The sequence below is a fragment of the Hemicordylus capensis genome, chromosome 6 (genome assembly GCF_027244095.1).
Source record: "Hemicordylus capensis ecotype Gifberg chromosome 6, rHemCap1.1.pri, whole genome shotgun sequence".
NCBI lineage: Eukaryota > Metazoa > Chordata > Lepidosauria > Squamata > Cordylidae > Hemicordylus > Hemicordylus capensis.
The window spans coordinates 165,576,366-165,602,838 of NC_069662.1; the positions used below are offsets into that span (position 1 = coordinate 165,576,366).

The following is a 26,473-nucleotide window of genomic DNA, read 5'->3' on the forward strand; positions in this document are numbered from 1 at the left end:
TGTGAAGGAGGGTTCTCAGCCTGTGGCTTTTAAGTCCCAGGGGGTCTTCCACTGGGTGAAGCCTGATGAGGAGTCCAGGAGATGAAGCATGGTCGGTTTAGGTGGGGCCCATTCCAACGTGGGATTTCTCAGTGGAGACTCAAAGCAGAAACTGGATGAGTACAATGCTATGCAAGGTTTTATTCAGTATGCATTTGGTTATGAACCTGGCAAAGTGAGCAGGCAAAGCAAGAAGACACCGTGAAATAGTTAAGAGATTTTTATTCTAACAGCTTTAATTACAGTGCTTGTTTGTCGAAATGAAAACTGAAAACAAGTATACAAAACAGTTGATTACTAACTGTGTATTGAAAGCAAATAAGATTTTCCACAACACTAAATAAACCAGTTCTGATAGTTCCTCAAGTTAAACAGCTCCAGCTTCTTCAGTGTTTTATCAAAATACAAAAGAAAAAAGTTAGAGGCTTTCTTGATGGCAAATCTGAACCTTGCAGTATGAGGGATGTGAAGGGTTTTCACACACATACACAGATGTGAAGTTGTTCCAAAAAATGGCATCAATACTTCTAGAATGGAATGAAACTCCAAACTTTCATGCTTTTACTTAATTTTTTTCCTAGACACTACATTAGATGGCTTGGATGGCATTTCTTACTTAAGTACAGTACTTGCCGATGACAGAGCTTAGAATTGCTACGGGCTGCTGTGCGCTCTGTGGAAAGAATTTGCCTTCTGGAGTAGTTCTACACAAGATAAGTCCAAAATACTTGGGGGGAGGGGAGAACCAACAAGAAATCAAACAGATGAGGATGGCACCCAAATTAGATGCAGAAAAGGAGGCTATTCTTGCCCAAATCTCAAGACAGCTCGAGGGATTCAATGTTAGTGCGTGCGCCAATTTCTCTCAAGTCTGTGGCCAAAACTGAACTAGCTCGGACTTTAGGAGGGTCCACATAAAAACACAAAAAGTCATCAAGCACAGAAAGATCCAGAATGCTGCTCATTCTGTGGATCTATACACATGTTAAGTTGCTGGTATTCAAGTTGTTGCAGAACTCACAATGGACATTTTGTTCAAGTGTTTAAACTTTCCTTTTTAAAAAAAGAAACTGACAACTCCAGGCTAAAAAAATAGCCACCAAATCTGGCCTCCCCACAGACCCTGCTAGCCAAGAGGGATCATTTTCAGCTCTAGTGTATAACTGGACTACTGGCAACCCTTCTCTGAAGCCACTTTAAATTCCTTTCCCAGTACTAAACAGCGAATTGATTTTCTTTACAATAAAAAAAGCTGAGTAATATTGCATAGGAGTACCAGAAACTGTCTCATTGGAAACAAGAACTATTTACATTAAATAAGAAACCTAAACTGTTTTCAGGCTTGGATTTGCCACACGTACAGCATGGTGAAGGACATCCTGTGACAAGAGAAATGAAAACAGCTTCCGGCACTCAATACCACAAAGTAGCATGGTTTGCCACATTAGAGTAAAGCAAAGGGCAGTAGGAGGAGGAGGAGGAGAAATTAGGGGTGGAGAAGAGAGGGGAAAGAGGAAGAATTTCAGGGCTTCATTTCTGGTTTCGGAGCTGATTGGACAACCAGTCCAGTCCTTCATAGAGACCATCTCCACTAGTGGCACAGGTGGCCTGGATATACCAGTTCCTGTGGCGAAGAGAATGCAGTCCTAGTTTGTCTGTGATTTCTGCTGCATTCATCGCATTCGGAAGGTCCTAAAAACAGAAGCAACTTGGCTTTAGAAGATGCACTTCTTTTAGAGAATCATAGAACAGAGACACGTTATTTAATCCAGTGGTTGCTTAACAGAACTGCCCACCCACCATGAGTGTGCCACAGCAGCAATTCTGGAGAATGGTGTTTGAAGATCACAAACTCCAAATCAGTCAGTCAAACTACATGCGACAACATATCCCTCAACACACCAGGCAATCTGAACAGGGGAAAACACTCCTTCCTGGCCCCAGACACAGTATTCATTCAGACCCAATTAACATGGTATTCTGGGGAGTATACATCCATTCCATGCATCATCCTGTCTAGATAAAGTAGCTCCACTGAACCAAAACACTGTTAAGTCCCAGAAGAGACAGTCACAAGACATCCCTCAGAAGGGTAACTACTTCACAGCAATACAGATCTACTTGCAAGACATCAAAAATCTGGGTAGGTATGTCTATAACTGCTACAGTGATTAACTGTGATGAGTTAGCCTCTCCCACCCAATGGTTTTGTCTGTTCTTGGCTCAAAGCTTGCTTCCTTCAAGCCCAAAACATATTTATGCTCCCTCAGAGAGCAGCACAAGTAAACCCTCAGCCCTCAATCCAGCAACTGTGTAGTATTCATAGTACAGATTTTGGAAGGGCAGCAACAATCAACTGTAAAAGCCTTGCTTCTTAAGTTGCCAGCAAATGTGGCATGCAACTTAAGCTCTGCTAAAATTCAACTACAGTGGTCCCTCGACTTACGAACTACTCGACATCCGTAGTTTTCGACTTACGAACGACAAAAATGACTGGAAGTCGTTGCCGGTTTAGATGCGGCTTCCTCGACTTACGAATGTTTCCAGACCTCCGTGGGTGCGCTTTTCGACTTACGAAAATTTCGACCTACGAACGTGCGTTTGGAACGGATTAACTTCGTAAGTCGAGGGACCACTGTAGGTGCAGCGGGCACTTAACACAATTTGTGAGGCTTCAAGCTTAACAAGGGAAAGCTATAGGAAGGGGTTCATTACACAGATCTGACCATCATAAATTCAGTCAGCCCTACATGGACACTGATACAGAAATCCTGCACTGAGAATTATGTGCAAACATCATCATTTGACTTCGAAGTCTCAGTTGGTTTTCTTTAAAGACTCAAATAATTTTACAGGGGAGAGAAAGGCTTGGAGATTACCAAGTAAGCAAGTCAAATGGCGGCAGCAGTGGGAAAGAAGTTGTGAAGGGCATGAGAACACCAGCCTCTACTCAGAGGGCCTTTAAGAACTTTTTCTGCTGGCACTCTCAGGATGCTCTCTTCTGTGTCACCTAATTCTACACTTGGACACTGAAGCAGCAGATGTGTGCCACACAAGTCCCGGCAGAAGTAACTACTGTGTTTACATTCAGGAAGTCATTCGAAGCCAGGGTGTGCCCTAAAATGTGGGCAAGTTTTATTTTAAGTGTATCCACTATCACCATATACTTTTAGGTGACATTCAGGTGACCTGAAGCACCTAAGTTTTACTCCTTCACTGCAACTTCAACAGAAGATAACAAACCCAGTTAACCTTGTACAAATCTGACTGAGTAGCAATTTGACACTTTTCATCTAGGGATGAAACATGAAAAGGAAGCCTCAGCCTTTGAGAACTCAGGGATGGAGTCCGAGGTTAGAAAGCCATTAACTGCATCCCAAAAGTCCATGTCTTTAAAAAAATGTTATCATTCATGCAGACAGCTGTTCTTTTACTCAGCTGTTACACACAAAAGGCTGTCAAACTGAGCCAGCTTCCTGTTGGCATGGAGATAAACCAACACGTGCAAATGTGTTGAAATGACTATTAACCAGATTTCAAGGTAATGGGGGTTTGGTTGCTCCGCTTGAGGATGCACTGAGGTTGAAATAAGGCAGATCTATGCAGTTTATGCTGCCAGTTCTAGGGAGCCACTTTTTCCAAAGCAGACCTCTGGACTCTGCAGGAAGTAATGTGGCTACTGATCAATGGCAGTGCCTTCTTCACACTACCTGCTCGGACAGACAGTTTGCTATCACACTGATGTCAGTGGACTGGATTCTAATCCAAACAGGAGCAGATCACAAGTGTGGAAGAGTTTAAACAATCCTGCTGGTGCCCCCGCCCCCTTCTTAAATGAATCAGATTAATTTTAATATGAGATATAACACTAGATCAACAGGAATTGGATCTCCTGAACAGAGATTATTTTCTTCCAATACTTTCTAATTACTGGGCAATGCCACCAGATGTGAAAAGTCAGCCTTACTATAACAATAGCTGCTCTACCCAATTTAGGCTGCAACATGCCCCTTGCATATTAGAATCCAACAACAGAGCACTGCCCCCAAATAACCCCAGCTCCTCTTTTCTGGTGCAATACTGCATGTGACTTTTTCATTCCTCCAACTTTTGAGGTTGTGTGACAGTTTGCAAGAGCCAACAAGAAGTCTCACTGCATATACGCAGGGCCAGAGACACGAATAAATGGACTTTTAGCATAGTAATGCTTTCTTAGGGCATCCCCAAGTATTGAATTGCAAAAGAAACCCAACTGTATCACATAGGTCACAGCACATCCTGCAACCATGTCATGCAAGAGAGTATGCATTTTACTGCAGAATGTAAGCAGAAATACTATTTCCAACCCACTGCTAAAAACAAACTCCACTGACACTGTTAGGCTGAAAGGTTGGAACTCTTCAAGCCCACCTGCCAAAGTGGCTACAACTGAGGCAGCCAAACAACCACCCAGGGAATCCTATTGGCTCGGCTATACATATTCATTTCTTAATGCTTACCTGTTTGTTAGCAAACACTAAGAGGACAGCGTCTCTGAGCTCATCTTCAGCCAACATTCTCATAAGTTCTTCTCGGGCCTCATTGACTCTCTCTCTGTCATTACTATCAACCACAAAGATCAAACCTATAAAGCAAGCAAGCAAGCAATTGTAAACCAAGCACAATCCAGGGATTCTAACAGTAGCTCATTCCACATTTCAAAAAGAAGAAGCAGAAAGTTTTTTTCTGGGCCAAGCATGTTGTGTTGTATCCTAAGGAGTGCAAACAGAAGCAAGTCCATGTGCACAAGCTTCCCTGCCTCCTGAATACAGCAGCCCCTTGAAAATCTATTCCCAAGCATTGGGGGACTCTCTGAACAGAACCGTATGGAGAGTGGAGGTTAAGTTGCCCCCCTGTGGTTTGCATGGAAGTGCTTTCCTTCACACAAAAGGCGCTTAGGATACATGGCATGGTCTGAAGCTGCAAATGGTTTTCTTTAATACAGGTTTAGCATAGGGATGGTGGGGTGAGGCACCTCCAAGAATGAAAAGTGTAAGTGTGGAGCTAGGCCTATTTCCATAAGAAATGTGCATGTTCTTTTTCATGCTAGTTGCCAATGAAACCTATAATAAGCCAGGTTAAATAAATTTTCATCCAGTTCACTACAATTATTGGTTTTAAGATAGGCACACACAGTGATTTAAAAGGATGGAGCTATTTGCTCAAACATTGCTTTGATCAGGTCAAGGGAAACAGACAGTTATCTTCTAGACTGGGTTCAAAATCCGAATATGTAATAAGATCAACATGACTCGAGGGAATTCTGGAAACAGAACAGGAAAGCATTAATAGAAAACTAGCTGGGCCGGGCGCAGGGTATCTGCACCTCTGGCTGGCCCTACCCACCGCCACCTTTTTATCCCCTCATCGGGCCGGCTTCTCCCCCGCCACCACTTTCTGGCTGGCGGGCCAACTTCTTCTCCCCCCACCTGGGCTTTCCGCTTGCCTGGTAGCAGCTGCCTCCTGCTCCCACGGGGCAGGCCACCACCTCCTCCTCTGGCCGCTATCGTTGTTTTCTCCTCCGTCCCCATCCTATCTGGCAGCTGCTCGTGAACTCTCGCAAGAGCTGCCACACATGGGATTAGCGACACATACTTTTAAGAGAATTATACATAAAGAAGAAGATATTTTTATTAAGAGCCTGAAGGTCTTTGGGAGAAAGTTAGAAAACTGCAATGTGCTTGTGGATGAAACCATCAAAACCAGTAGTGAGAAACAGGATCATTTCACTCTATGCATAACATGGTAACAATATTACTGATTTCTCATTTACACCCTGCATCCTTCAGCCAACAATTCCTAAAACTATGCTGACTTGTCAAAAATGGGAAGGGAAGGTGCTGCCATACCACAGTTAGCAGAGATCAGAATTAGTGCTGAAGTTTCCCTCAGCAGCATTCTAATCCCGTAAAAACTATAACCGTGCTGGAAAAACAACCTGAAATAGCTCACTCTGGAAGGGCTTCAATATCTATTCAGGAGAAAGGGAAGTTACCAACTGGAAGATTCATGTCGCTCCAGTTTCAAAAAGTGAAGAAACTGTACACTACTACATAGAAGTACCAGTAATTATGCTTTCAGCCATCTACTGCCAAAACCTGAACCTCCTTTTGCATGAACACAGCAAATTGGTCAAGTGCTTCTTGAGCTCCGCTGCGCTATCAATGTGACGGACTTCCTTACTCACTATGATAAAAACCAATGCCCAGTATTTTGCTTTATGAAAAGTGGAACTATGCAAGGTATTAGGCACAAACCATCAGCCAAGTTTCTGAACAGAGCAAGATATTAGCTAAAGATTTCTTGGTTTACAGAGCATTCTTACAGCCACAATGCTACAGCAGCTGCCTTATCACACAGAGTTTCTTATTTATTTATTTAAATTTATATCCCGCTTTTCCTCCAAGGAGTTCAGAGTGGTGCATATGGTTATGTTTACCCCCACAACAACCTGGGAGGAGAGCTGGTCTTGTGGTAGCAAGCATGACTTATCCACTAAGAGCCCCTGGTGGCACAGTGGTAAAACTGCCACCCTGTAACCAGAAGGTTACAAATTCGATCCTGACCAGGGGCTCAAGGTTGACTCAGCCTTCCATCCTTCCGAGGTCGGTAAAATGAGTACCCAGAATGTTGGGGGCAATATGCTAAATCATTGTAAACCACTTAGAGAGCTCCGGCTATAGAGCGGTATATAAATGTAAGTGCTATTGCTATTGCTAAGTTAAGCAGGGTCCGCCCTGGTTGCATATGAATGGGAGACTAGAAGTGTGAGCACTGGAAGAGATTCCCCTCAGGGGATGGAGCTGCTCTGAGAAGAGCAGAAGGTTCCAAGTTCCCTCCCTGGCAGCATCTCCAAGATAGGGCTAAGAGAAATTCCTGCCTGCATCCATGGAGAAGCCACTGCCAGTTTGTGTAGACAATATTGAGCTAGATAGACCAATGGTCTCACTATGTTCCAACCCTGTGAGGTAGGTTAGGCTGAGAGACCCATGACTGGCCCAGAGTCACCCCATGAGTTTCATGGTTGAATGGGGATTCGAACTCGGGTCTTCCTGGTCCTAGTCCAAAACTCTAACCACTACGCTATGCTGACACATCTTCAAGCCATCTGCTGTGCAGAAGCAAGTGTGTTAATTTGTTTTTGCAGCAATTCTGTAACTCTTAGTTCACAACTCTGAGACTAAGGCAAAATAGCCTGAGCAAAGAATGTCAAGAAACAGCTAGGCAACAGCTGACAACGGCTAGCCGTCTGCCTGCATCATAGATGCAACAGCTCCTGCGCACAAAGTAAACTGTGAAAACAAAACATATGCCAATCTGCCACAGCATCTTGTTAAGTCAGCCCTGAGGGCTGGAAGCAATAAAGCACAGAACAGACATGAACTCTGAGGCATGCAGAGACATTCTTCGCTAAAAGATTAGGAATCTAAAAATGCAGAACAGGCCACCACGTAACAAGGAAAAAAGTTCAGAAAGCAATGTTCATTATTCCAGCTGGGACCACTTTTTCTTTAGTGGATTCAGGCAGTCCATTTCAACCAATCTTGAGCTAGAATTCTTTGCAAATTGTCTTGCAGTTTTGGTCAGGACGCATTTAGAAAAGTACAGCTCCAATTGCACCTGGCTGACTTAAGGGTTTGTGGATGCAATTTCCTCAATCTTTTGTTTAATTTGGAGTTAAAAGTGCTCAAAATGAGTAAAGAAGTTTAACCATTTTATTGAAGTTAATGGGCCACCACATCAGTGTTCCCTCTAACAGGGATTCCCAGATATTGATGACTACAATTCCCAGAATCCCCAGCTAAAGGCCACTGCAGCTGAGGATGCTGGGAATTGTAGTGAACGACATCTGGGAATCCCTGTTAGAGGGAACAGTGTATCACACAATAACTGGTACCAAATGTCAAATTATTGTAAATCCACATGCATTTGCAGCAGATGGATCAAAACTCTAGATTCCATCAATTTGATCCATAGGTGAAATCTGAAAGAAGTTTTACGAAGGCCAAAGCTTTGACTCATGTATATACAATGCATACACATTCACAATAGTTAACTATGCAGCACACTATGCTGTGTCACCTATTCTGCACCTTTTCGGTATGTTTTCAGTATTTCATGACTATCTTCCAGTCATTTAGAGAGAGAAGCTAGACACAGATGAGACAAAACAGGTCACCTGGCAACCTAAATGGTACTCTAAGTATTTCTTGGACCTCCTATTGCCACTTTAATTCAACGTATGGGAGGAATTGCTTCACTTTCCAGTGGCATCATGCTAGCTACAATGCATTAAGCTGAAAAGGTAGCATGTGTGGTTGATACAAGTATCCTCACTGCATTTGGGTTAGTAGGAAATACTTCCTTTCCAGGTAACCCTTACCAGCACAGCCAGCAAGAACAATGCAGAAAAGTCAAGCACCTTAGTTCAAAATGGTAGAATAGGAACATTACTCTCAACTCTTCCATGTGGTGGTTTTGCTGTCCAGCACGGGGTGTGCGTGTGTGTGTGCTGGTGCTCACTGTTAAATCACTAAACTGACCTCCTGGCAAATTCAGTTGCCAATGACCAACACTCAAGCCCTGAAATAGCTGATATGTCTGAAGACAATGATTAGGTGCTTTGGTGACCACTGCTTTCAACTGAATATTTTCTATTATTTTATAAGCTGTGGCCTCAAAAATGAAGTTAGATGCATTGAAACAAAAATGTTTAGCAAATCTCAAAGGAAGGAATCCTACAGAATACTGTTAATAATGAATACACTTGAAGGAGTGAAAAAGTTAGCATATTTAGCGAGGTGCAGGATGGCTCAGCCCTACAACTAAGCATCAATGGATGCATTCAAAGTGCAAGTGCCCAGTACATGGACGTTACAGAAGAGTACTACTCACCTTGTGTATTCTGGAAATAATGGCGCCAGAGTGGCCTGATTTTATCCTGGCCACCTACATCCCACACTGTGAAGCTAATGTTCTTGTATTCTACTGTTTCTACATTGAAACCTGAAACAAATTGTGGTAAAGAAGTTGATCAGTTAACAAGTAAAAGATGTGCTTGATCAGGTGACAGACTAAGAACAACACGGAAGTAAATTGTTTGTAATATGCTCCCAACCCACCAGCCCACTGGTACCAAAGAGTGCTTTGGACCTCATTTAAACAATCCAGTCTTAATTCTACATTCAGAAATGAGAACACCTACACAAAGTTCCATCCTCCCTCCCACACTTCACCAGTGAGCTTCAAACACCTGCTCAACTGATTTTTGAATCTGAGCCACTAGAGCCCTAAAGCTGGACTGCTAAATTTGTAGCTGGAACTTGTTCTGTGCTGAAGGCCACACTGGAAACATTATACCAACTCAACGGCCACAGGTAGCCTCCATAATTATAACAGCATCTATTGATAGTTTGCTATTTTCATAAACATATAGGACAAACTTCATATATTGGCTGTTATTCTGCAACATTCATAACAGAAGAACAGCAGTGCTGAGTCAGGACAAGGGTTATCTAGTCCAGGATCCTGTTTTCCACAGTAGTCAGTCAGGTCCCTCTAGGAAGCCCACGAGGAGGAAATAAAGGCATAAATAAAATAAAGCCACTACCACCTTGCACCTGGTATTCAGAGGCATCCTGTCTCCAAGCCCGAGGGTGGTATACAACCACCAAGACTAGTAGCTATGGATAAACGTGTCCTTCATGAACTTGTCTAATCCCCTTTCAAAGCTATACAAGCTAATGGCCATCACCACCACATCTTGAGGCAGCACATTCCATAGATTCATCATGTGCTGTGTGAAGACCTTTTTGTCTGTCTTAAATCTCCTGTCAGTTTCATTAGATGACCTCTGGTTCTAGTGCTGAGAGAGAAAAGTGTCTCTTCTATATTATGCATAATTTTACAAGCCTAATCACACCCTCAGTCCCTTTCTTTCTAAACAAAGAAGCTCCACACATTGTAGTATTTCCTTGAAAGGAAGGTTTTCCAGCCCCCAGATCATTGTGGCTGTCATCTTCTGCACTCTATTCAGATCTATGATATCCTTTTTGAGATGCAGCAACTAGAATATGATCACACCATAGATTTGTATAAAGGCATTGTACTACTATTACTACAGATATTTATATACTGCTTTTCAACCAAAGTTCACAAAGCAGTTTACATAGAAAAATACATAAGTAAGATGGTCTAGTTATTAGCAGTTTTATTGTTGATCCTTTCCCTAATGAACTCTAGCATGAGATTTGCCTTTTCACAACTGCTGCACATGGGGACAATGTTTTAACTGAGCTACTCACCACAGCCCCAAGATCTCTTTTCTACTCAGACTCCATCAATATGTGTGTGAAGCTGGGGATTTTTTGCCCTAATGTGTATCACTTTACACAAATTGGAAAAGAATTTCATTTCAGAGCTCTCTGGATTCACTGTTGCCTGAGGCGAGACAGGAAAGGAACAGGAGGTTTTGGCGCCTCCTACTTAACTGCTGGATATCTCCAACTACTTTAAAATTCTACTTCCTGTCTTTCTTGAGGCATGATTAGCTGACAACCCATTGTTTAGAATGACCTCCGACAACTGCGGAAAAGAGATTTTTCTGAATTTTGTTGCAATCTATTTTACTTTTCATTACCCTGAATAGCATGGCATCATCTGCAAACCTGGCCACTGACTGCCTTTTCTGAAGCTGTTTGCCACATGTTTGAGTTAGCCATTGAAATGAAGTGAACATACTTCAGCTTCAGTCACAGTTTGCAATGTATCTGCAACCTCAGGTGATTCCCCCACCCCAACCCTCTTTTTAAAGCCTAAGGAGTATTTGGGAGAGCAAAAGCCCAAGGTAACTTATGGATTTATTGGACAATTCCTGCCAAGTCACTTTCCTTCACTTTAAAATGGAACTCTTGTTCACCTAAATATTAGGGTTACTGTAAGGATCAATGAGACAATCTGTTCCCTGCTTTCAGCCTTAGAGAGTAGGTTCTTTATCCAAAGAAGAAAAATGGGCTTTAGCAACACCTTATCTGGCAGATTCACACATGATCTTAGCCTATCCAATTTTCTCTTGTAACTCCAGAACACTAGAAACAGCCAACTCCTATCATAAAGAATGAACTACAAGGAGTATCAAATGCAAAAAAAATCTTAAGAAAACTGGGAGTATCTTGAACTCTTCAAGGCTGCACTGCAATCTGTCCATGAACACTTCCTTAAACTGGTTACAGCAACTGTGAAAAATGCAGCACCATAACCAGATCCTTATTTCAACTGGGCAGCAAGCCAAAGACACATGCAGGCTGATCCTATGCATGTTTACTCAGAAATAGGTCTCACTCAGTAGAACTTACTCCAAAGCATCGATAGGATTGCAGCCATAATACTGTTTAAAAGACATTTCAAAACACCATATAATCCAGGTAGGAAGCTACTCACCTATAGTTGGGATGGTAGTTACTATTTCACCGAGTTTAAGTTTGTACAAAATAGTAGTCTTTCCTGCAGCATCCAGTCCGACCATAAGGATACGCATTTCTTTTTTGCCAAAGAGACCTTTGAAGAGGTTAGCAAAAATATTTCCCATGTTTGAGTGTGGCGATCAGTCACTGGCCAAAGAAATCTAGAGAGATAAGAAATTCAAGAAAGTTAGCTACAGTATAGGAACACATACAGCCTAGTTCTTGGAAGTAAGTTTCAGAGCTTTTCATTCCCATGAGTGTGCAGGATAGCAGTCATAATCTGACTATTACATCAGTTCACAGCAATAAAGGTCCAGTGCAGAACAGAAGTTCAACTAGGGGCTGAGAACAGAAATGTTTTCCAACGTAATCGGAGACCATCCTGCAGTGTGGGTATTTCCTCATACCTTCAGGTAGTGACAGGAAGTTAGTACAGCAAAGATTTCCTGGAGGGCTAGGTTAACCCTTAATCCCCAGTTCCTTTTCCTGTCGCCTCAGGATCGGCAGGAAGGAGAGAGAGCTAGGCAAGTCTAATTCTTTCTTTTCTTTCCTTCTCCTTTGAAAATTCCTTTTTTCTTTATACAATATCTCCTTAATACGATCTATCCTCCGGTCTGTCTATCCAAGTTCCCTCCGTTCTGTCTCTCGAAGTTCCCTGTGGGCTCTGCAGTAGCCTCAGTGCCATAAAAAAACCAGTAACCCAGATCTGGTGTGTGTGTTTTCTCTGAATATAGATGGATGCTACTAAATGTTGACATGTTTTAAAATTATAGTGCATATTCAATTATGTCAAGGGAGGTAGTAATGTTAATGTTAAGGTCACAATGCAAGATTATATACTTTTAACAAAAGCAAAACATGCCTCATTCATTTATACCACACTATTCACCAATTCCTTTCAGTGAAATTAGGACTGGTTTGATAATTCACAGCTGGAAACATGTTTCTCTTCAATATTTAATGCTGAAGTTTGATAAGGGTCACTCTTCAATAGGGGCAAACATGGTTTCAAATTTTAGAGCACCATCACCACCAAAGGTCTGGGCAGACATTTCCCTGGACTGTTTTCATCTGCTCAAGTCCCACACTTAGTTATATTTTAAAAGATGTAACTAATGCAGGAAGGGGGTCATGGTCCAATGTTAGAACTTTACATGCCAAAGGTCCCAGGTATTGCCAGATAGGGCTGGGAAAGCCCCCTTTCTGAACCCCTGCTGCCAGTCAGTCTAACACAAGCAAGATGGAACAATGGCCTGATTTAACATAAGCCAAATTCCTATTTAGGAGAACAAATCAAAGGTGGCTAGTATTAGTGGTGACAGGGATATACATTTGCACTCAGACAACAGATGCAATGGTCAACAGTAGGCTTCTTGGTCATGCATGTGAAAAGCGGGCATTATTGTACATTAGTTATAATATACTGCCCTGTGCATTTTGAAGTTCTTTATTAAAATGGAATCACCCACTACTGGCCTTAACACAAGGATTCATTCACTACCATTGATTCAGCAATAGTTTGATGATTAACTGTGACAGACAAAATGTTTTAATGCATGCAAAATACATATTTCAGCGGGAGTTTTCTGAACTTCTAAAATGCCTTTAATACAAAGATGAATCAGCAGAGGGGCCACACCTTTATCAAACACATGAAGATGAGTAGCAGCAACATGACTAATTTACATTAGTGAGTTTCTCTCCCTAAGAATTATTTCCTCACACCGCAATAAGTGCCTCAAGCACCTGGTGGAATCTTGCTTTTTAGTGGTCAAACAGCCACTGGGTGGAAGAGTGGGTTGTATACATGGAATGCAGAAGAGACCCTATGGTGTGGCTACATTTTCCGCACAAGAGCTCTATCTAACAGTTTGTCCCAAGTTGGTAAGTCAGAATCTTGGCTTCTGAAGGTGCACAGCTCTTAATCAGAAACTGCAGAGTTGGTGAAGTCTAAGTTTGCATCTAGACCTAGTTTTGCTGGTTTGTTCCAGAAACCTTATGAAAACAAACACTTCTAATATTTCTAACCTGTGTATCAGGCTAACAGACAATGACATTTCCTAAATACATGTTCTCCAGTATCCATAATAAGCCCTTTGTAGGAGCCTTTAAATGAAGCTCAGTTACAAACACTCTGGTGTCCAAGTGCAGACTCATGTATGTGAAGCTCTGGACTTCTTGTTTCTTCTGTGTTACAGCAGGGCATCTGCTACATCTCCTGATATGCAGCAGAGCCAGGATTATACCATTCTGTTTCACACCCAAGTTATCCCCCAACACTAGGCAGCAGTGGTCAAAGATAATCTCTCCATACATTTCAGAGTACCACATTGGCAAATTATGTCTCTCTTTTGAACAGAGGGTGGCCATGCTGTTAATTTAATTTAAGTTTCCACTGATGCTAAACTGTCAGCACCAGTCAGCAGGTGCATTTCCAAAAGCTAACCAAGATAAAAATCTCTATGATGCTACAAAAAATGATACTAGAAAACAAGGACCCCACAAAACAATGCAGTTTTGTGCAATTAAAACACACTGTAGCCTAATTTTTGTATTTTATTACCAGGTGTGCAAGTATTTTGAAATCAAACCTCTGCTTTAAACATTCCTAAAAACTAAGCCAATTATGTGCGACTCTTCAGAACAAAAAGGTTATCCTCAATATGTTTGCTGCAACAGAAAGAGCTCAGTTACCTTTGACAAAACAGTTACATGACTGCTAGCTTTAAGTAGTAACACACTTGAGGGAAACCCACTTAGTGTCTTGATCAACTGCAAGTAGTAGACAAGAATACCACTAGCTTGGTATAACTCACACCACTAGCTTGGCAGAGAACACAGTTCAAGCAGGAAGCCATCCTACACCTTGCCTAGGAGCTTCCCTTTTCAGATGGATGAACAACCATACCCAGCGAGAACTCATTAATGGCTCCACATCCTCCTGGAGGGAAGTATCACGTGGAGTGCCACAGGGCTTTGTCCTGGGTCCTGTGCTGTGCAACATTTTCATAAGTAGAGGAGATGCTTATCAAGCTTGCAGATGACAAAGCTTCAGAAGACAGAATGAAGATTCAACCTCAAATATTGGGTTGAAACCAACAAGGTGAAGTTCAACAGAGCCAAATGTAAAGACTGCCATCTTCAAATATCTGAAGGGTTATCACACAGAAGCAGCAGACACAATCCTCTGTTGCTCTTGAGGGCAGGACTAGAACCAATTGGCTGAAATCACAAGGAAGCAGATTTAGGCTAGACATTAGGAACAGTTTCCTAACTGAGAGGACTGTTTAACAGTGGAGCAATCTGTCTCATGTCACGGTGGGCTCTCCTTCGCTACCGGTTTTCAAACAACTAGACAGACGTCTGTCATGGATGCTGTAGCAGTTTCATGCATTGAACAGGGGTTTAGATTGGAGGACTTCCAAGGTCCCTTACAAATCTAGAACTATGTATTCCAACTGCAAGCACAGATACTTAAAGAGTGTCCAGGAAGAAACTGCACCCAACAGCAAATTTCACACAGCCCATATCACTGTACACGTCTTACCAATCCAAAGCAACACGTGAGAGATTTAATTGTCTCTAACTATGTAGTTCTGAGTATTACCTAAAAGTATTAAAGGACTACAGCTGCGTGTATGCATGCAAAATCATCAGTCTCAATTCTTAAAAAGTTCTATTGATTAAACACTATTTTTCAATATGGCAGAAACAAGACTACTTAGTAAAAACATCATCCTCTTAAGGGTTCACTGAAGTATTGTTCACTCTTTTTGTAACTTCAAGCAGCAAAATATTGTGTAGGGGATTTAGGAACTGCTATGCCTAACTGTATTTAAAAATTCCTTACTGCCCTTTCATATTTGAATGTTTAAGTTTGGGGAACATGTCAAAATATCCCACCACTAGGGATCTACAACAGTCATCCTGGAAGTTTCTTTTCTGCTCAAGCATTGAATTTTAAGCCATAGGCTAGTTCAGTATACCAGTTTAGGAATCCATCTGCAAAATATTTACACCATAGTTTTAATTTTAAGGAATTCTTTTATGTTTTAGAGAACTGCACAGAAAGTACTCCCCTACTATATGATAAATAAAGGTAAACTACAGGGAGCAGAGCAACATTTCAAGAGTAGATCAATAAATAAATGTCTATAGACAATGTATAGGCAACTTTATCTCTCTTGCCCTAGAGATTAGAGGTGTTCACAAAACGGATTGTACATTTCCAGCTCGAAACGCATGCCCTCTGCTGTTGCTCCCCTGCAACTGGTATGCAGAGGCATCCTGCCTCTGAGCCTGAAAGTAGCCTATAACCATCAAGACTATTATTATTATTATTATTATTATTATTATTATTCCCACTCTTCCTCCAAGGAGCCCAGAGTGGTGCACTAAATACTTAAGTTTCTCTTCACAACAACCCTGTGAAGTAGGTAAGGCTGAGAAAGAAGTGACTGGCCCAGAGTCATCCAGCAAGTCTCATGGCTGAATGGGGATTTGAACTCGGGTCTCCCTGGTCCTAGTCCAGCACTCTAACCACTACACCACACTGGCTCTGTTAGATCTCAAAATGAAGTGCAAAATGCTCAAAACGTTTCATCAAAACAGCAGCTAAGCCTGTTTTAATGAAATACTCAAAATGTTTCGAGTGCCATTTTTCTGGAGAGAGCTGGTCTACCAATTGGGATTGGTGGGTAGACCCGAGCTGGGCCGATGTGCTAAGTCTGGAGCAAAGGCCTGGTCTACTTGCTGCATGAAGTGGATAGACCAGGCCTCCGCTCCGGACTTAGTGCGTTGGCCTTCCTCAGAGGCTTGGTCTATCCACTGACCCCAATTGGTAGACTGGCGCTCCCACACTCTAAACAGTTCAAGCTCAAAATGGGGTAGTTTTGTTTCAAGCCTGAAACAGGCCCTTTATTTTAAGGGTGATTCGTTTCCAACTCAAAACGGCTGTTTTGAGCTCAATTGATATGCACATCTCTACAAGAGTGGATAAATCTATAAAACAAATGCAAGGCAGTGTCACAGGACATCAAGGCTTAGGAACTCAGGCAGAGGATAAACACTGAGTGAGCACTTAACTTACGGCTCTCACAAAGTTTCTAACTTAGGTGCTAATCCATGCTTCCAGGTCCTGGATTTTAATCACCAACCCAGAGCTTAGATGTCTCCTCTTGCTTACTACAAGGTTTCTTCAATCCCTGTTCCTTTCTTTCACACAGCCCAAATCTCATACTTGACTCTCCTTGATCTCCTTCACTACTTTTACCACCCTTCATCTCTACCTGCTCTCTAAATATTAACATAAGAAATGCCTTGCTGGATCAGGCCCAAGGACTATCAAGTCCACCCTCCTGTTTTGCACAGTGGCCTACCAGATGCCTCTAGGAAGTCCACAGATGCCTCCTGGGAAGCCCCAGGAGATGAAGGCATGCCCTCTGCAGTTGCTCCCCTGCAACTGGTATGCAGAGGCATCCTGCCTCTGAGCCTGAAGATAGCCTATAGTCATCAAGACTAATAGCCACTGATAGATCTGTACTCCATAAATTTGTCTAAGATCTGCTTAAATCCAGCCAAGGTGGTGGCCATCACCACCACATCCTGTGGAGGAGTGCATACTTTCTTGGTCCTACATTTCCTGGCTTTTAGTGTTGGGGTGGTGCATGGAATTTGCCTTTTTCACAGTGGCTAAACACTGAGTTGACACTTTCAATGAGCTGTCCACCACAACCCCAAGATCCCTTTCCAGGTCAATCACCAACAGCTCAGACCCCAGTGTACACTGCCATTTCCTGCCAGACTGCATCCTTTCTCCCTATAGGTAACCATTCCTTCCAGCCTAATACTTTGAGATTTGAGCTTGGCCCCTACCACTTGTTCCCCCCTAATCCAAACCTGGCACTAGAAAGGAGTATTGAAAGATCAAACTAAGACTTCCTAAACTGCTCACAGGAAAACAAAATGAAGTATCAGCTCTTCTCAAATCAGATTAGGATGGGCAAGTAAGGGAGAGTCACCCACTCCCCCAAATCGATGTGAATTAGAGGAGAGTATTTGCTACTACAGAGCTTTCAACCTACCTATGTCTCAGTCAATGAGGGCAAGAAGACTGCAACTACCATGGTATCCTAATATTCTCTGGATCATTGTGTCTCTTTCCCAATGTTCTCTACCCAACTGCCTCACAGTTCGAGAGCTACAGTTCTAGCCTGGTCTCTACAGCTACAGCTTCATCCCCACTAAAGAACAGAGATGCACTAGTTTTGAAACAAAACAAGAATGCCTCAGTATTCTAAAGGTTCTGGTGGGTCTCATAAAGTGTGTAGACTACCCAATGCACTAGACAGACATTTGATTGTTAGCAGTATAATGCAAGGCTTGTCTGTCATACCTAAAGGTAAAGTCATGCTGTTGAGTCGATGTTGACTCCTGGTGACCACAGAGCCCTGTGGTTGTCTTTGGTAGAATACAGGAGGGGTTTACCCTTGCCATCTCCCATGCAGTAGGAGATGATGCCTTTCAGAATCTTCCTGTATTGCTGCTGCACAATACAGTGGTCCCTCGACTTACGAACTACTCGACATCTGTAGTTTTCGACTTACGAATGACAAAAATGACCGGAAGTCGTTGCCGGTTTAGATGCGGCTTCCTCGACTTACGAATGTTTCCAGACCTCCGTGGGTGCGCTTTTCGACTTACGAAAATTTCGACCTACGAACGTGCGTTCGGAACGGATTAACTTAGTAAGTCGAGGGACCACTGTATAGGTGTTTCCCATCATCTGGGAAACATACCAGTGGGGATTCAAACTGGCAACCTCTGGCTTACTAGTAAAGTCATTTCCCCACTGCACCATTAGGTGGCTCCTCTGCCATACCTAAGGGACTCCAAACAGATGCAACTTGATATGAGCAACGGTAGTTTGCTATTATAGGCAATGATTGATATTGAAGAGGTATATCTGTGTGTGGACATTCATTGTGGTCAAAGGGGAAGTAGTGGTGGATCTCCTTCACTAGTAGGCCCTGGTTTAGCTGAGACTCTTTAGCTGAGCAGGGCAAGCACTTCCCCTAAGCCAATTCAAAAGCCCCTCCAGGCAGGAAAACTCTGGGCCCTGTGTGGCTCCTCCCCATCAAGAGGACATATGACAATACCATTGCATTGAGCAGCTGCATCTGTAGGGGAACTCTGCAACTCACTCACATTACAGCACATGGTCTCTCTTAACAGAGATGAAGAGAGGAGGCAGCAGAGATGATGTGGAACTACTGCTTTGGGGCAGTATCCACACATCCTCCATATTACCTAGTCCCACCCTAAAAGTCCTAATAATTTCTAACACATTCAGCCTTTGGATTACATATCCTAATAATTTCTAACACATTCAGCCTTTGGATTTTTGCACTGGAACAAATATTGCTAGATACAGGAGAAGTAGCAGAACCATAAAGGTCCACCTATGGTGCTGGCCTGGAATGAGCAGAACTGTTTCCTGAAGTCACTGGTGGGTGAAGTAGCAGGATGCTCCATAGCAAATTGCAAAAATGTTCTTTCACACCATCTTCATGTATGTCCAGTCATGAAGTCTGGAGACTACACCTAACCAGAGAGCACACATGGCACTTGGGCCTACAGCAAAATACCTCTGAGCTTTAAACTGCTTAAATATTAAGCTGTTTTACTTGTTACTCAACTCAGCATACAAGAGTACAGAACTGCTTTTACACAAAGTAGTAAGATTATAAATTAGAGGATAAAGGAAACAATAGAGGGTAATATTTGGACTGAGACGCCTATGAGAGAAAAGTCTGAGAATAGAAACCTCAGCAAAGTGGCACCCTACATTTTTCCAAATAATTAGAAACAAGAAATAAAATTAGATTTTTGCATGTAGCAAGAAAGTCTGCTGAATAATACAAAAAACTGCTGTTATAGCAGGAAATGTACTAGTACTCTTTGCCTGAAAGCTGTAAGAAAGGGCTTGAGAGTCTGTGATCTCAAAACTGTGCAGCTGATATTGCAACATTTTCAGTCCAGTGCGAATAATCCCTCCAGATGCTTTTCATGGGACTTCACTTTCACATTCTATTCCACTAGTGGCCAGCATAAAGAAACTAGGCTGCCAATACTCTGACATATGAGACAAAAAGAACAGCAACTTTTAGTGGTTTGAGAAACAATATTGTATTTAAGTTTCATTGAAGCAAGATCCATTCCTGGTTATGCCCTTCCATTTATACAATATACCTAATCTTGACTACTGATGCCCAAGGAACTATGCTTTTTGCAAGTTACTCCGCTGCCCCAAAATCTGCAACCAGTACAGAATTAACTAGCCTGGCAGTTCAAAAAGGAAAAGAATCTGTTTCATCTAAGCTATGCTGCTTTAAACCTATCCAGATGACTATGCTTTAAAACAAATCTTCAGGCCATACACAGTGTTAAGAGTTGGAAAAGACCTTGGAGGTCTTCAGTCCAGCCAGTGGACAGTTCAGTGCAGAAAAGCACTACATCATCCCTGACAGATGGATTGGCCACCCAGCCTCTGCCTGAAACCCTTCAGGCAAGAAGAGCCCACCACTGCATGAGCCAGATTGTTCAACTGTCAAACAGCTCTTTCAGTTAGGAAATTGTCCCTAATGTCTAGCCTAAATCTGCTTCGTTGCCATTTCAGCCCAGTGTCATAAGGAAAACAAATTATGTTTTTACCTAAAACATACGGCAGGTAGAACAGTAGGGATTCTCACCTTATCAAACAGTAAAACAGACTGCTAACAAGATATTAATCCAGTGTTCTTCAGCTGAGGTATCAAGAATTTTTGAGCACATTTCCTCCAATTTCAAGTGAGAACCAAGCAGCACTAAGCCACTTATTTTAGTTATAACAACCCATGTGTCTTATTTTTAAAGCATCTTTCTATCTCAAAACACTCATTACTTAAGCATATTTTGTTATCTTGAGGAACAACAAAAAATGCTCAAGTCATGAATCAAGGAGAAAATGAGCTGAATTGCTTCATGGTCAACTTTCCCCCTAAACTCTGCTTTTGCTAAAATAGTCTGAGATGCCCCCTGAGGCTAATCAGCAAAACATCACAATAGATACTTAAACCTAATTTGAAATAACATATATTTGCAAGAAATAGTACTTAATACAACCCAAAACTGGTTTATGAATTCCATTACCAGACTGTGACAATGACCACTAGCTTAGCTGGCTTTAAAAAAAATTCATGTACATTACCCACTGATAGGCCTACTAGCTGTGATGGTAGGAACCTTAATGTTTTCAGATGCAACATACTTCTGAGCCTAACCTCCTTGACTTATTCCTTCAGGGTCAAGCAAGACAGCACAAAAGATGCTCAACAGTCATTAGCATGCCCTGGTTGCAATCCTTCCAGAGTCATCTGGATGGCCACTGTTGGACCTTGTTCAGATACAGGAAATTTGTAAACTACAGTATTAGGAGTAAAGTTGGATTGAGGATACAGTGCTCTTGTTCTCAATCCCTAAACATTTAACATGTGAGGTATAAGAAGCTACCTCATTCTAGTAGCCAGCATTTAGTGTTTACCAGTTCCAACACAACACTTTTTCATGAAAAATCTCAAGACTAACTTAAATACAAGGTGCTGGTTATAACCAATAAAACCCTAAACAGCTTGGGCCCTGGGTATTTAAGAGAACGTCTTCTTCGTCATGAACCCCACCGCCCATTGAGATAATCAGGAGAGGTCCATCTGCAGTTGCCACCAGCTCGTCTGGCGGCTACTTGGGATGGGCCCTCTCCACTGCTGCACCAAAGCTTTGGAACACACTCCCTGCTGAAATAAGAGCCTCCCCATTTGACAACTTTAAAAAAGTCTTTAAAGATTCATGTTTCATAAAGACTCATATTTTAAAGTCTTTAAAGACTCATAAAAGCCTGTTCACCCAGGCTTTTAATTAAAAAGTATTGTTTTAATTTTAAAAATTTGTTTTAAAATTTTAAATTGTTTGAGGTTTTAACTTTTCCTGTTAGCATTCCTTTTGTTTTAACCAATGGTTTAACTTTTCTGTTGTCATTTATTAATTGCCCAGAGATGTAAGTTTTAGGGAGTATAAAAATATTTTAAATAAATAATTTTTTAATTTTTTTTTATTTTTACATTTTTATACCGCCTTTCGTTAAAAGAAAAATAAATATTAGAAATGCAACTCAGCTACATATGAGCTTAAAAATCAGAAGGCACATAAGTCATGACAACCTCACTCATCTGTTAACTTTTTCCTGCTCTGTCCACCAGTGTTTCCTAGTAAAACTTCTAGGTGTGCTTAGTCAACACAGAAAAACTTGCACTGGGAGAAGACAGCTGTTAAAGCCAAAGTAAACATTGAAATTGGTGATTTTATGGACCACAAAAGCTTTAAAACAGTGACAAATACAGCTTCATGCTTCAGTGTGAGTCTATACTTAAGATTGCACAACAGTCCCAGTCAGTGTTCCCTCTAACAGGGGTTCCCAGATGCTGTTGACTACACCTCCCAGCACCCCCAGCTGCAATGGCATTTGGCTGGGGATTATGGGAGCTGTAGTCAACAACATCTGGCAATTCCTGTTAGAGGGAACATTAGTTCCGGTACATTATGGGAAGGGTGTTCTTCCTTGAAGTGTCAATGTCACATATTGGTCAAACGTGACAGGCAGCCAAACAGCCATTCAAGCCCCAAACCCATAAGTACCCAGCTAAATGAGCCTCAACCTGTAGTCAGTGGTCAACATTCTGCCCAGTGCAACCGTGGCATTAGCAGGCTGCTGCACACAGAAAAGGCACCCCCCAAACTGTTGCAGAGCTCCTTAAAAAAGCATGAGGTCACTTGCTTCATGCTACTTCCATTAGAAATAACCTTGGCAACTTGCTAATGCCAAGACTGCACTGTGTAGGGTGTTGGCCAGTACTTTTTCCCCCTGGACCATTTCAGAGAGTTGTTTAGAAGGTGTATCAAAGAAGCTAGTCAGAAGAAGTAACAGGAGGAGTTGTGGAAAGGAAGAAGAAAATCAGTCCTGTTCTTACAAACCAGGGCCACATTCCCACAGATGAGCCAGCACTGCACTGACAAAGCTACACTAGTTCAGGAATATTGTCTATGAGTCACCTTAAGTGGCATAGCAAGGCAATGCTTGACTAACAAGCAGAAGGTTGCTGGTTCAAATCCCTGCTGGTACTATATCGGGCAGCAGCAATATAGGAAGATGCTGAAAGGCATCATCTCATACCGCGTGGGAGGAGGCAATGGTAACCCCCTCCTGAATTCTACCAAAGAAAACCACAGGGCCCTGTGAGCACCAGGAATAGAAATTGACTTGACGGCACAAACTAGTACCATTACAATTTCCCATGTTCACCAAAGCATGTAACAACTGCTGCAAGTGAGCACCCAAGCTGTAAACGGCTTCTTCCCCACATGCATTATCCACGGAGAGTCACATACACAGGCCCTAAGGTGTTTCAGAAATTTCAGCAGTTGCTCTCTTGCAACCACAACCCTTTAAGACTAGAAAAGGATGTCTAGCAGTGCAGATGAGCAGAGAAAGGCAAGGGCAGCTTCCCCCTAAACGTTCTCAGAATACCCCCTTCTTAAGGGGCAAGCATGGCTGAACCTACACTAGAGAAGGAGGAAGAGAAGCAAAGCTGAATGGTTGGGAAATGTGTATAACCTCTCCTATTTGAACTTCTCTAATCTGGATCCTTCCTTATTCTGCACATCACACATGAATTGCACATAAACACTTCCTGGATATTAAATACGAAGACACTTCCTGGACAATGAACTACAAATTCATTTACTTGAAATAGATTTTGAAAAGTCATTGAATTGAGTAAAACTTATTTCTAAGCTTAGAATGAAAATCTCAGTCAACCAAAATGCATATCCTTCAAAGTGTGCAGCTGAAAGTGTGTGTGTGGGGGGGGGGAGGGAGGAGAATCTTGAAAGGCAAATCATGTGGACATTCACACATATAAATACAAATATGCATGTCTGAAAGCTATAATTCAAGGAGAGCATTACAGATACCCACACGCTGGATTGTTCTGTCACCAGAACAAATACAAAATTAAGAAGAAAAGGATGATGGCAGGGGAGTGCCTGGTAGGAGATGGGATTCCCAGCTCTGGACATGGGCATACCTACTGCCATTTTTCATTGCCTGCTACGTTAGAGATCTGTCTTTTGTATATATGCTGGCGACCATACAAAACTGTTAAATAAAATTTCTTTCAAATGGAGCTGTATAAGCTAAAAATACAGAAGGATGGATCCTTGCCAGTGGAGCGCATCTGGCTGCCTCTAGCTGCAGAGACTAGCAGTGCCAATGAGTCCAGGGCTGCCAATGTTGCACTGTATTTCGGGGGGGGGGGGAGGGGAAGCCCAGTGAAATAAGGTGTATGCAGCAGGGAGATTGCTTTGTTCCACAAGGTTGCATTTGTGTCAGTGACATGGGACGACAACTCCAAGCCCGAGGAAATGGATCACAATTTCCCATTCCGCCCTGTAAATGGAGTTTTAAAAAGGTTGTCCTCTGCCATTTCACACTTGAGATACTGCACTTGCGTAACTTTTTTGTCCCGCTGATGAAGTCACCAGTGAGTGACTAATTGATCAAAACTGTTCTCCCCACCCATCTTCTCAAATCCTGTGCTCAATCCAGTGGGAAACTACAAGCAAGAGGTCAACCATCTATATACCCCAAATATAGGGATCAGAGAAGAGGCTTTTTCCCTTTTTGATAACATGTTAATGACTCATTCAATCACCCAAGCAACAGATCATCAAGGGGTGTCTGGGTGGTAACAAGGGCTCACTCCTAACACAGGACAAAACAGAACCCTATGCTGATCACCCCTCAATTAGGTACTTCAAGAAGTTAAACACTGGAATTACTTCACTGACACTGAGACCTTAAAGGCCAAGCTGAGAATCTATCTATGTGGTCGCTAAGAGTCGACAACGACTTGACGGCACTTAATCAATCAAAAGATACAAAAGAAAGCACAGACCAAAGTGTGTGGGACAAGAAGTCCCTCTTCACATTTCCATATGGAAGAAAAAAGCGGTCAAAGTGCATTCCAGAGGGACGGGGAAAGTGACCATTGGGGCAGGCAGGCTGAGCTGCCGACGACAAGCAGCAGCAAGCAGTTCAACGCCCTTTTAAAAAAGCAATACAGGACGGGGGACAGAAAGGGCAGAGTAGGCCAGAAGGAGCCTCCCACGCCAGCGCCGTTCGGGAAATGCAGTTTTTACAGGGAGGGGGAAGGAAAAAAGCGAGCTGTTGTGAGTGGTCACTTGGCTATTCGCATTTTTAGAACAGTTACCCAACCTTTTCACTATTAAGGACACTCCAGAGAGCGATGGCCGTCCATTAAGGCAAAATACTCAAGTTGAGGCACCCAGGTAGGGTCCTCCCTCGACCTCCCACCCACCCACAGCCCCCCCTCCTCCTGGCGGAAAGCGAGAGAGGGGGGGCCCAGCCAGGCGAGTCTCGGCCTCCTCCTCCTCCAGCGGGCCGCCCCCTCGCGCAGCCGAGTCCGCGCCGGCAGTGCGGCCTGAAGCCAGCAGCCATCCCCCACCCCGCCCGCAGACTCAGGGAGGGGGACAAGCGAGACCCCGGAGGCAGCTCTTCGCTGGTCCGGCCCCGTCGCCTGGGCCTAGTCCGGGCCTAGGCCTCAGCCCCAGGCCTGGCCGTCGCCCAGGACAAGGGCTCGGCCCCCACTCTCTTCCCCGTCCCGTCTCAGTGGAGGTTGGGAGGGAGGAGGGGAGGGCGGGGGACTGGCGGTCCTTACCCGGCGGCGGCGTCGTCTTGGTTTGCCTCGCTCAGGCAGCGCTGCTCCTTCCGGGCTTTCTGTCCTGGCTCCCCCCCTCCCCGCTTGCTCGCCTGCCTGCCTCTCGTCCCTTTTCCTCCCGCTCGCTCGCTGCGCCCAGGCACACAAGATGGCGGCTCCCGGCGGCCACGTCAGTGCCAGGGGCCGCGCAAAGCACGACGGGTAACCAGTTTCAGGCGCGCGCAGGGGGCGGAGGGGTGGAGGTCGGAGGCTGGCCGGCGGCCGAAAAGGGACCAGAGAGCGAGAGGGACCCGGATAGCCGAAAGGGCTGAGCTGGAGAAGGGCGGGGCCTCGGAGGGCGGCTTCAGGGAGCGGCGGCAGCGGCACTGCTGGCAGGAGAGGGGGCCACGCCTGCGCACAAGGAGGGGGAGTGGGGAGGGCGAGGCTTAACTCAAAGAGCGGCGGTGGGGGGGGGGAGAAGAGTGGGAGGGGCTGGGAGACGGGAGCAGGAGGGAAGAGCAGGAGCGGGGAATCGCCCGCCCGGGAAAGGGGCGCAGGAGCGTCAGCGCGCTCCCCTCCCAGTTGCCGCGCGCGCCGCGGGCAGGCCGTTGGAACACTGAGGGAGACGCGCTCGCCAAGCGACAGTTAGGAAGGCTCGCGCGCGTTCCAAGGGCCGGCGAGAATTAAAGGGCCGGGGCGCGCACCCCGGAGGGGGCGGGGCTTCGTGGGTGGAGCCTCCCCAACCGCTCCTATATCCAACCCTTCGCGGGAGGCACACAGACATTATTTCATCATTATCATTATCATTATTATTACATTTATATCCCGCTCTTTCTCCAGCGAGCCCAGAGCGGTGTACTACATACTTGAGTTTCTCTTTCACAACCACCCTGTGGAGTAGGTTAGGCTGAGAGAGAAGTGACTGGCCCAGAGGCACCCAGCAAGTCTCATGGCTGAATGGGGATTTGAACTCGGGTCTCCCCGGTCCTAGTCCAGCACTCTAACCACTACACCACGCTGGTTCTATTTAGTCCATTTATATACCGCCCCCTACGAAAAGGTGGCTCACCATCTAAAACCGTTGGAACACTCACATAATTAAAAGATTAATTAGATTTCATCTGT

At 43.7% G+C, this 26,473-nt stretch overlaps 1 protein-coding gene across 1 annotated transcript; it reads right to left on the reverse strand.

The window, feature by feature from the left end:
• Positions 1 to 244: 244 nt before the first annotated feature.
• On the reverse strand, positions 245 to 25,924 carry ARF1 (ADP ribosylation factor 1). Its single transcript, XM_053263155.1, has 5 exons — positions 25,370 to 25,924; positions 11,518 to 11,701; positions 8,974 to 9,084; positions 4,539 to 4,663; positions 245 to 1,731 (listed from the first exon to the last, which is right to left on the reverse strand). Exons 2-5 carry the CDS (start codon positions 11,663 to 11,665, stop codon positions 1,570 to 1,572), a joined length of 546 nt encoding a protein of 181 aa, XP_053119130.1. The 5' UTR covers positions 11,666 to 11,701; positions 25,370 to 25,924; the 3' UTR covers positions 245 to 1,569.
• Between the last annotated feature and the right edge of the window lie 549 nt (positions 25,925 to 26,473).

Coding starts and splice junctions, on each gene's coding strand:
- ARF1 (XM_053263155.1), bottom strand. CDS start 11,665: ATGGGAAATATTTTTGCTAACCTCTTCAAAGGTCTCTTTGGCAAAAAA. Junction 9,085..11,517: donor AACTACCATCCCAACTATAG/GTGAGTAGCTTC, acceptor AATTTGTTTCAG/GTTTCAATGTAGAAACAGTA. Junction 1,732..4,538: donor TAGTGTTTGCTAACAAACAG/GTAAGCATTAAG, acceptor TTCTGTTTTTAG/GACCTTCCGAATGCGATGAA.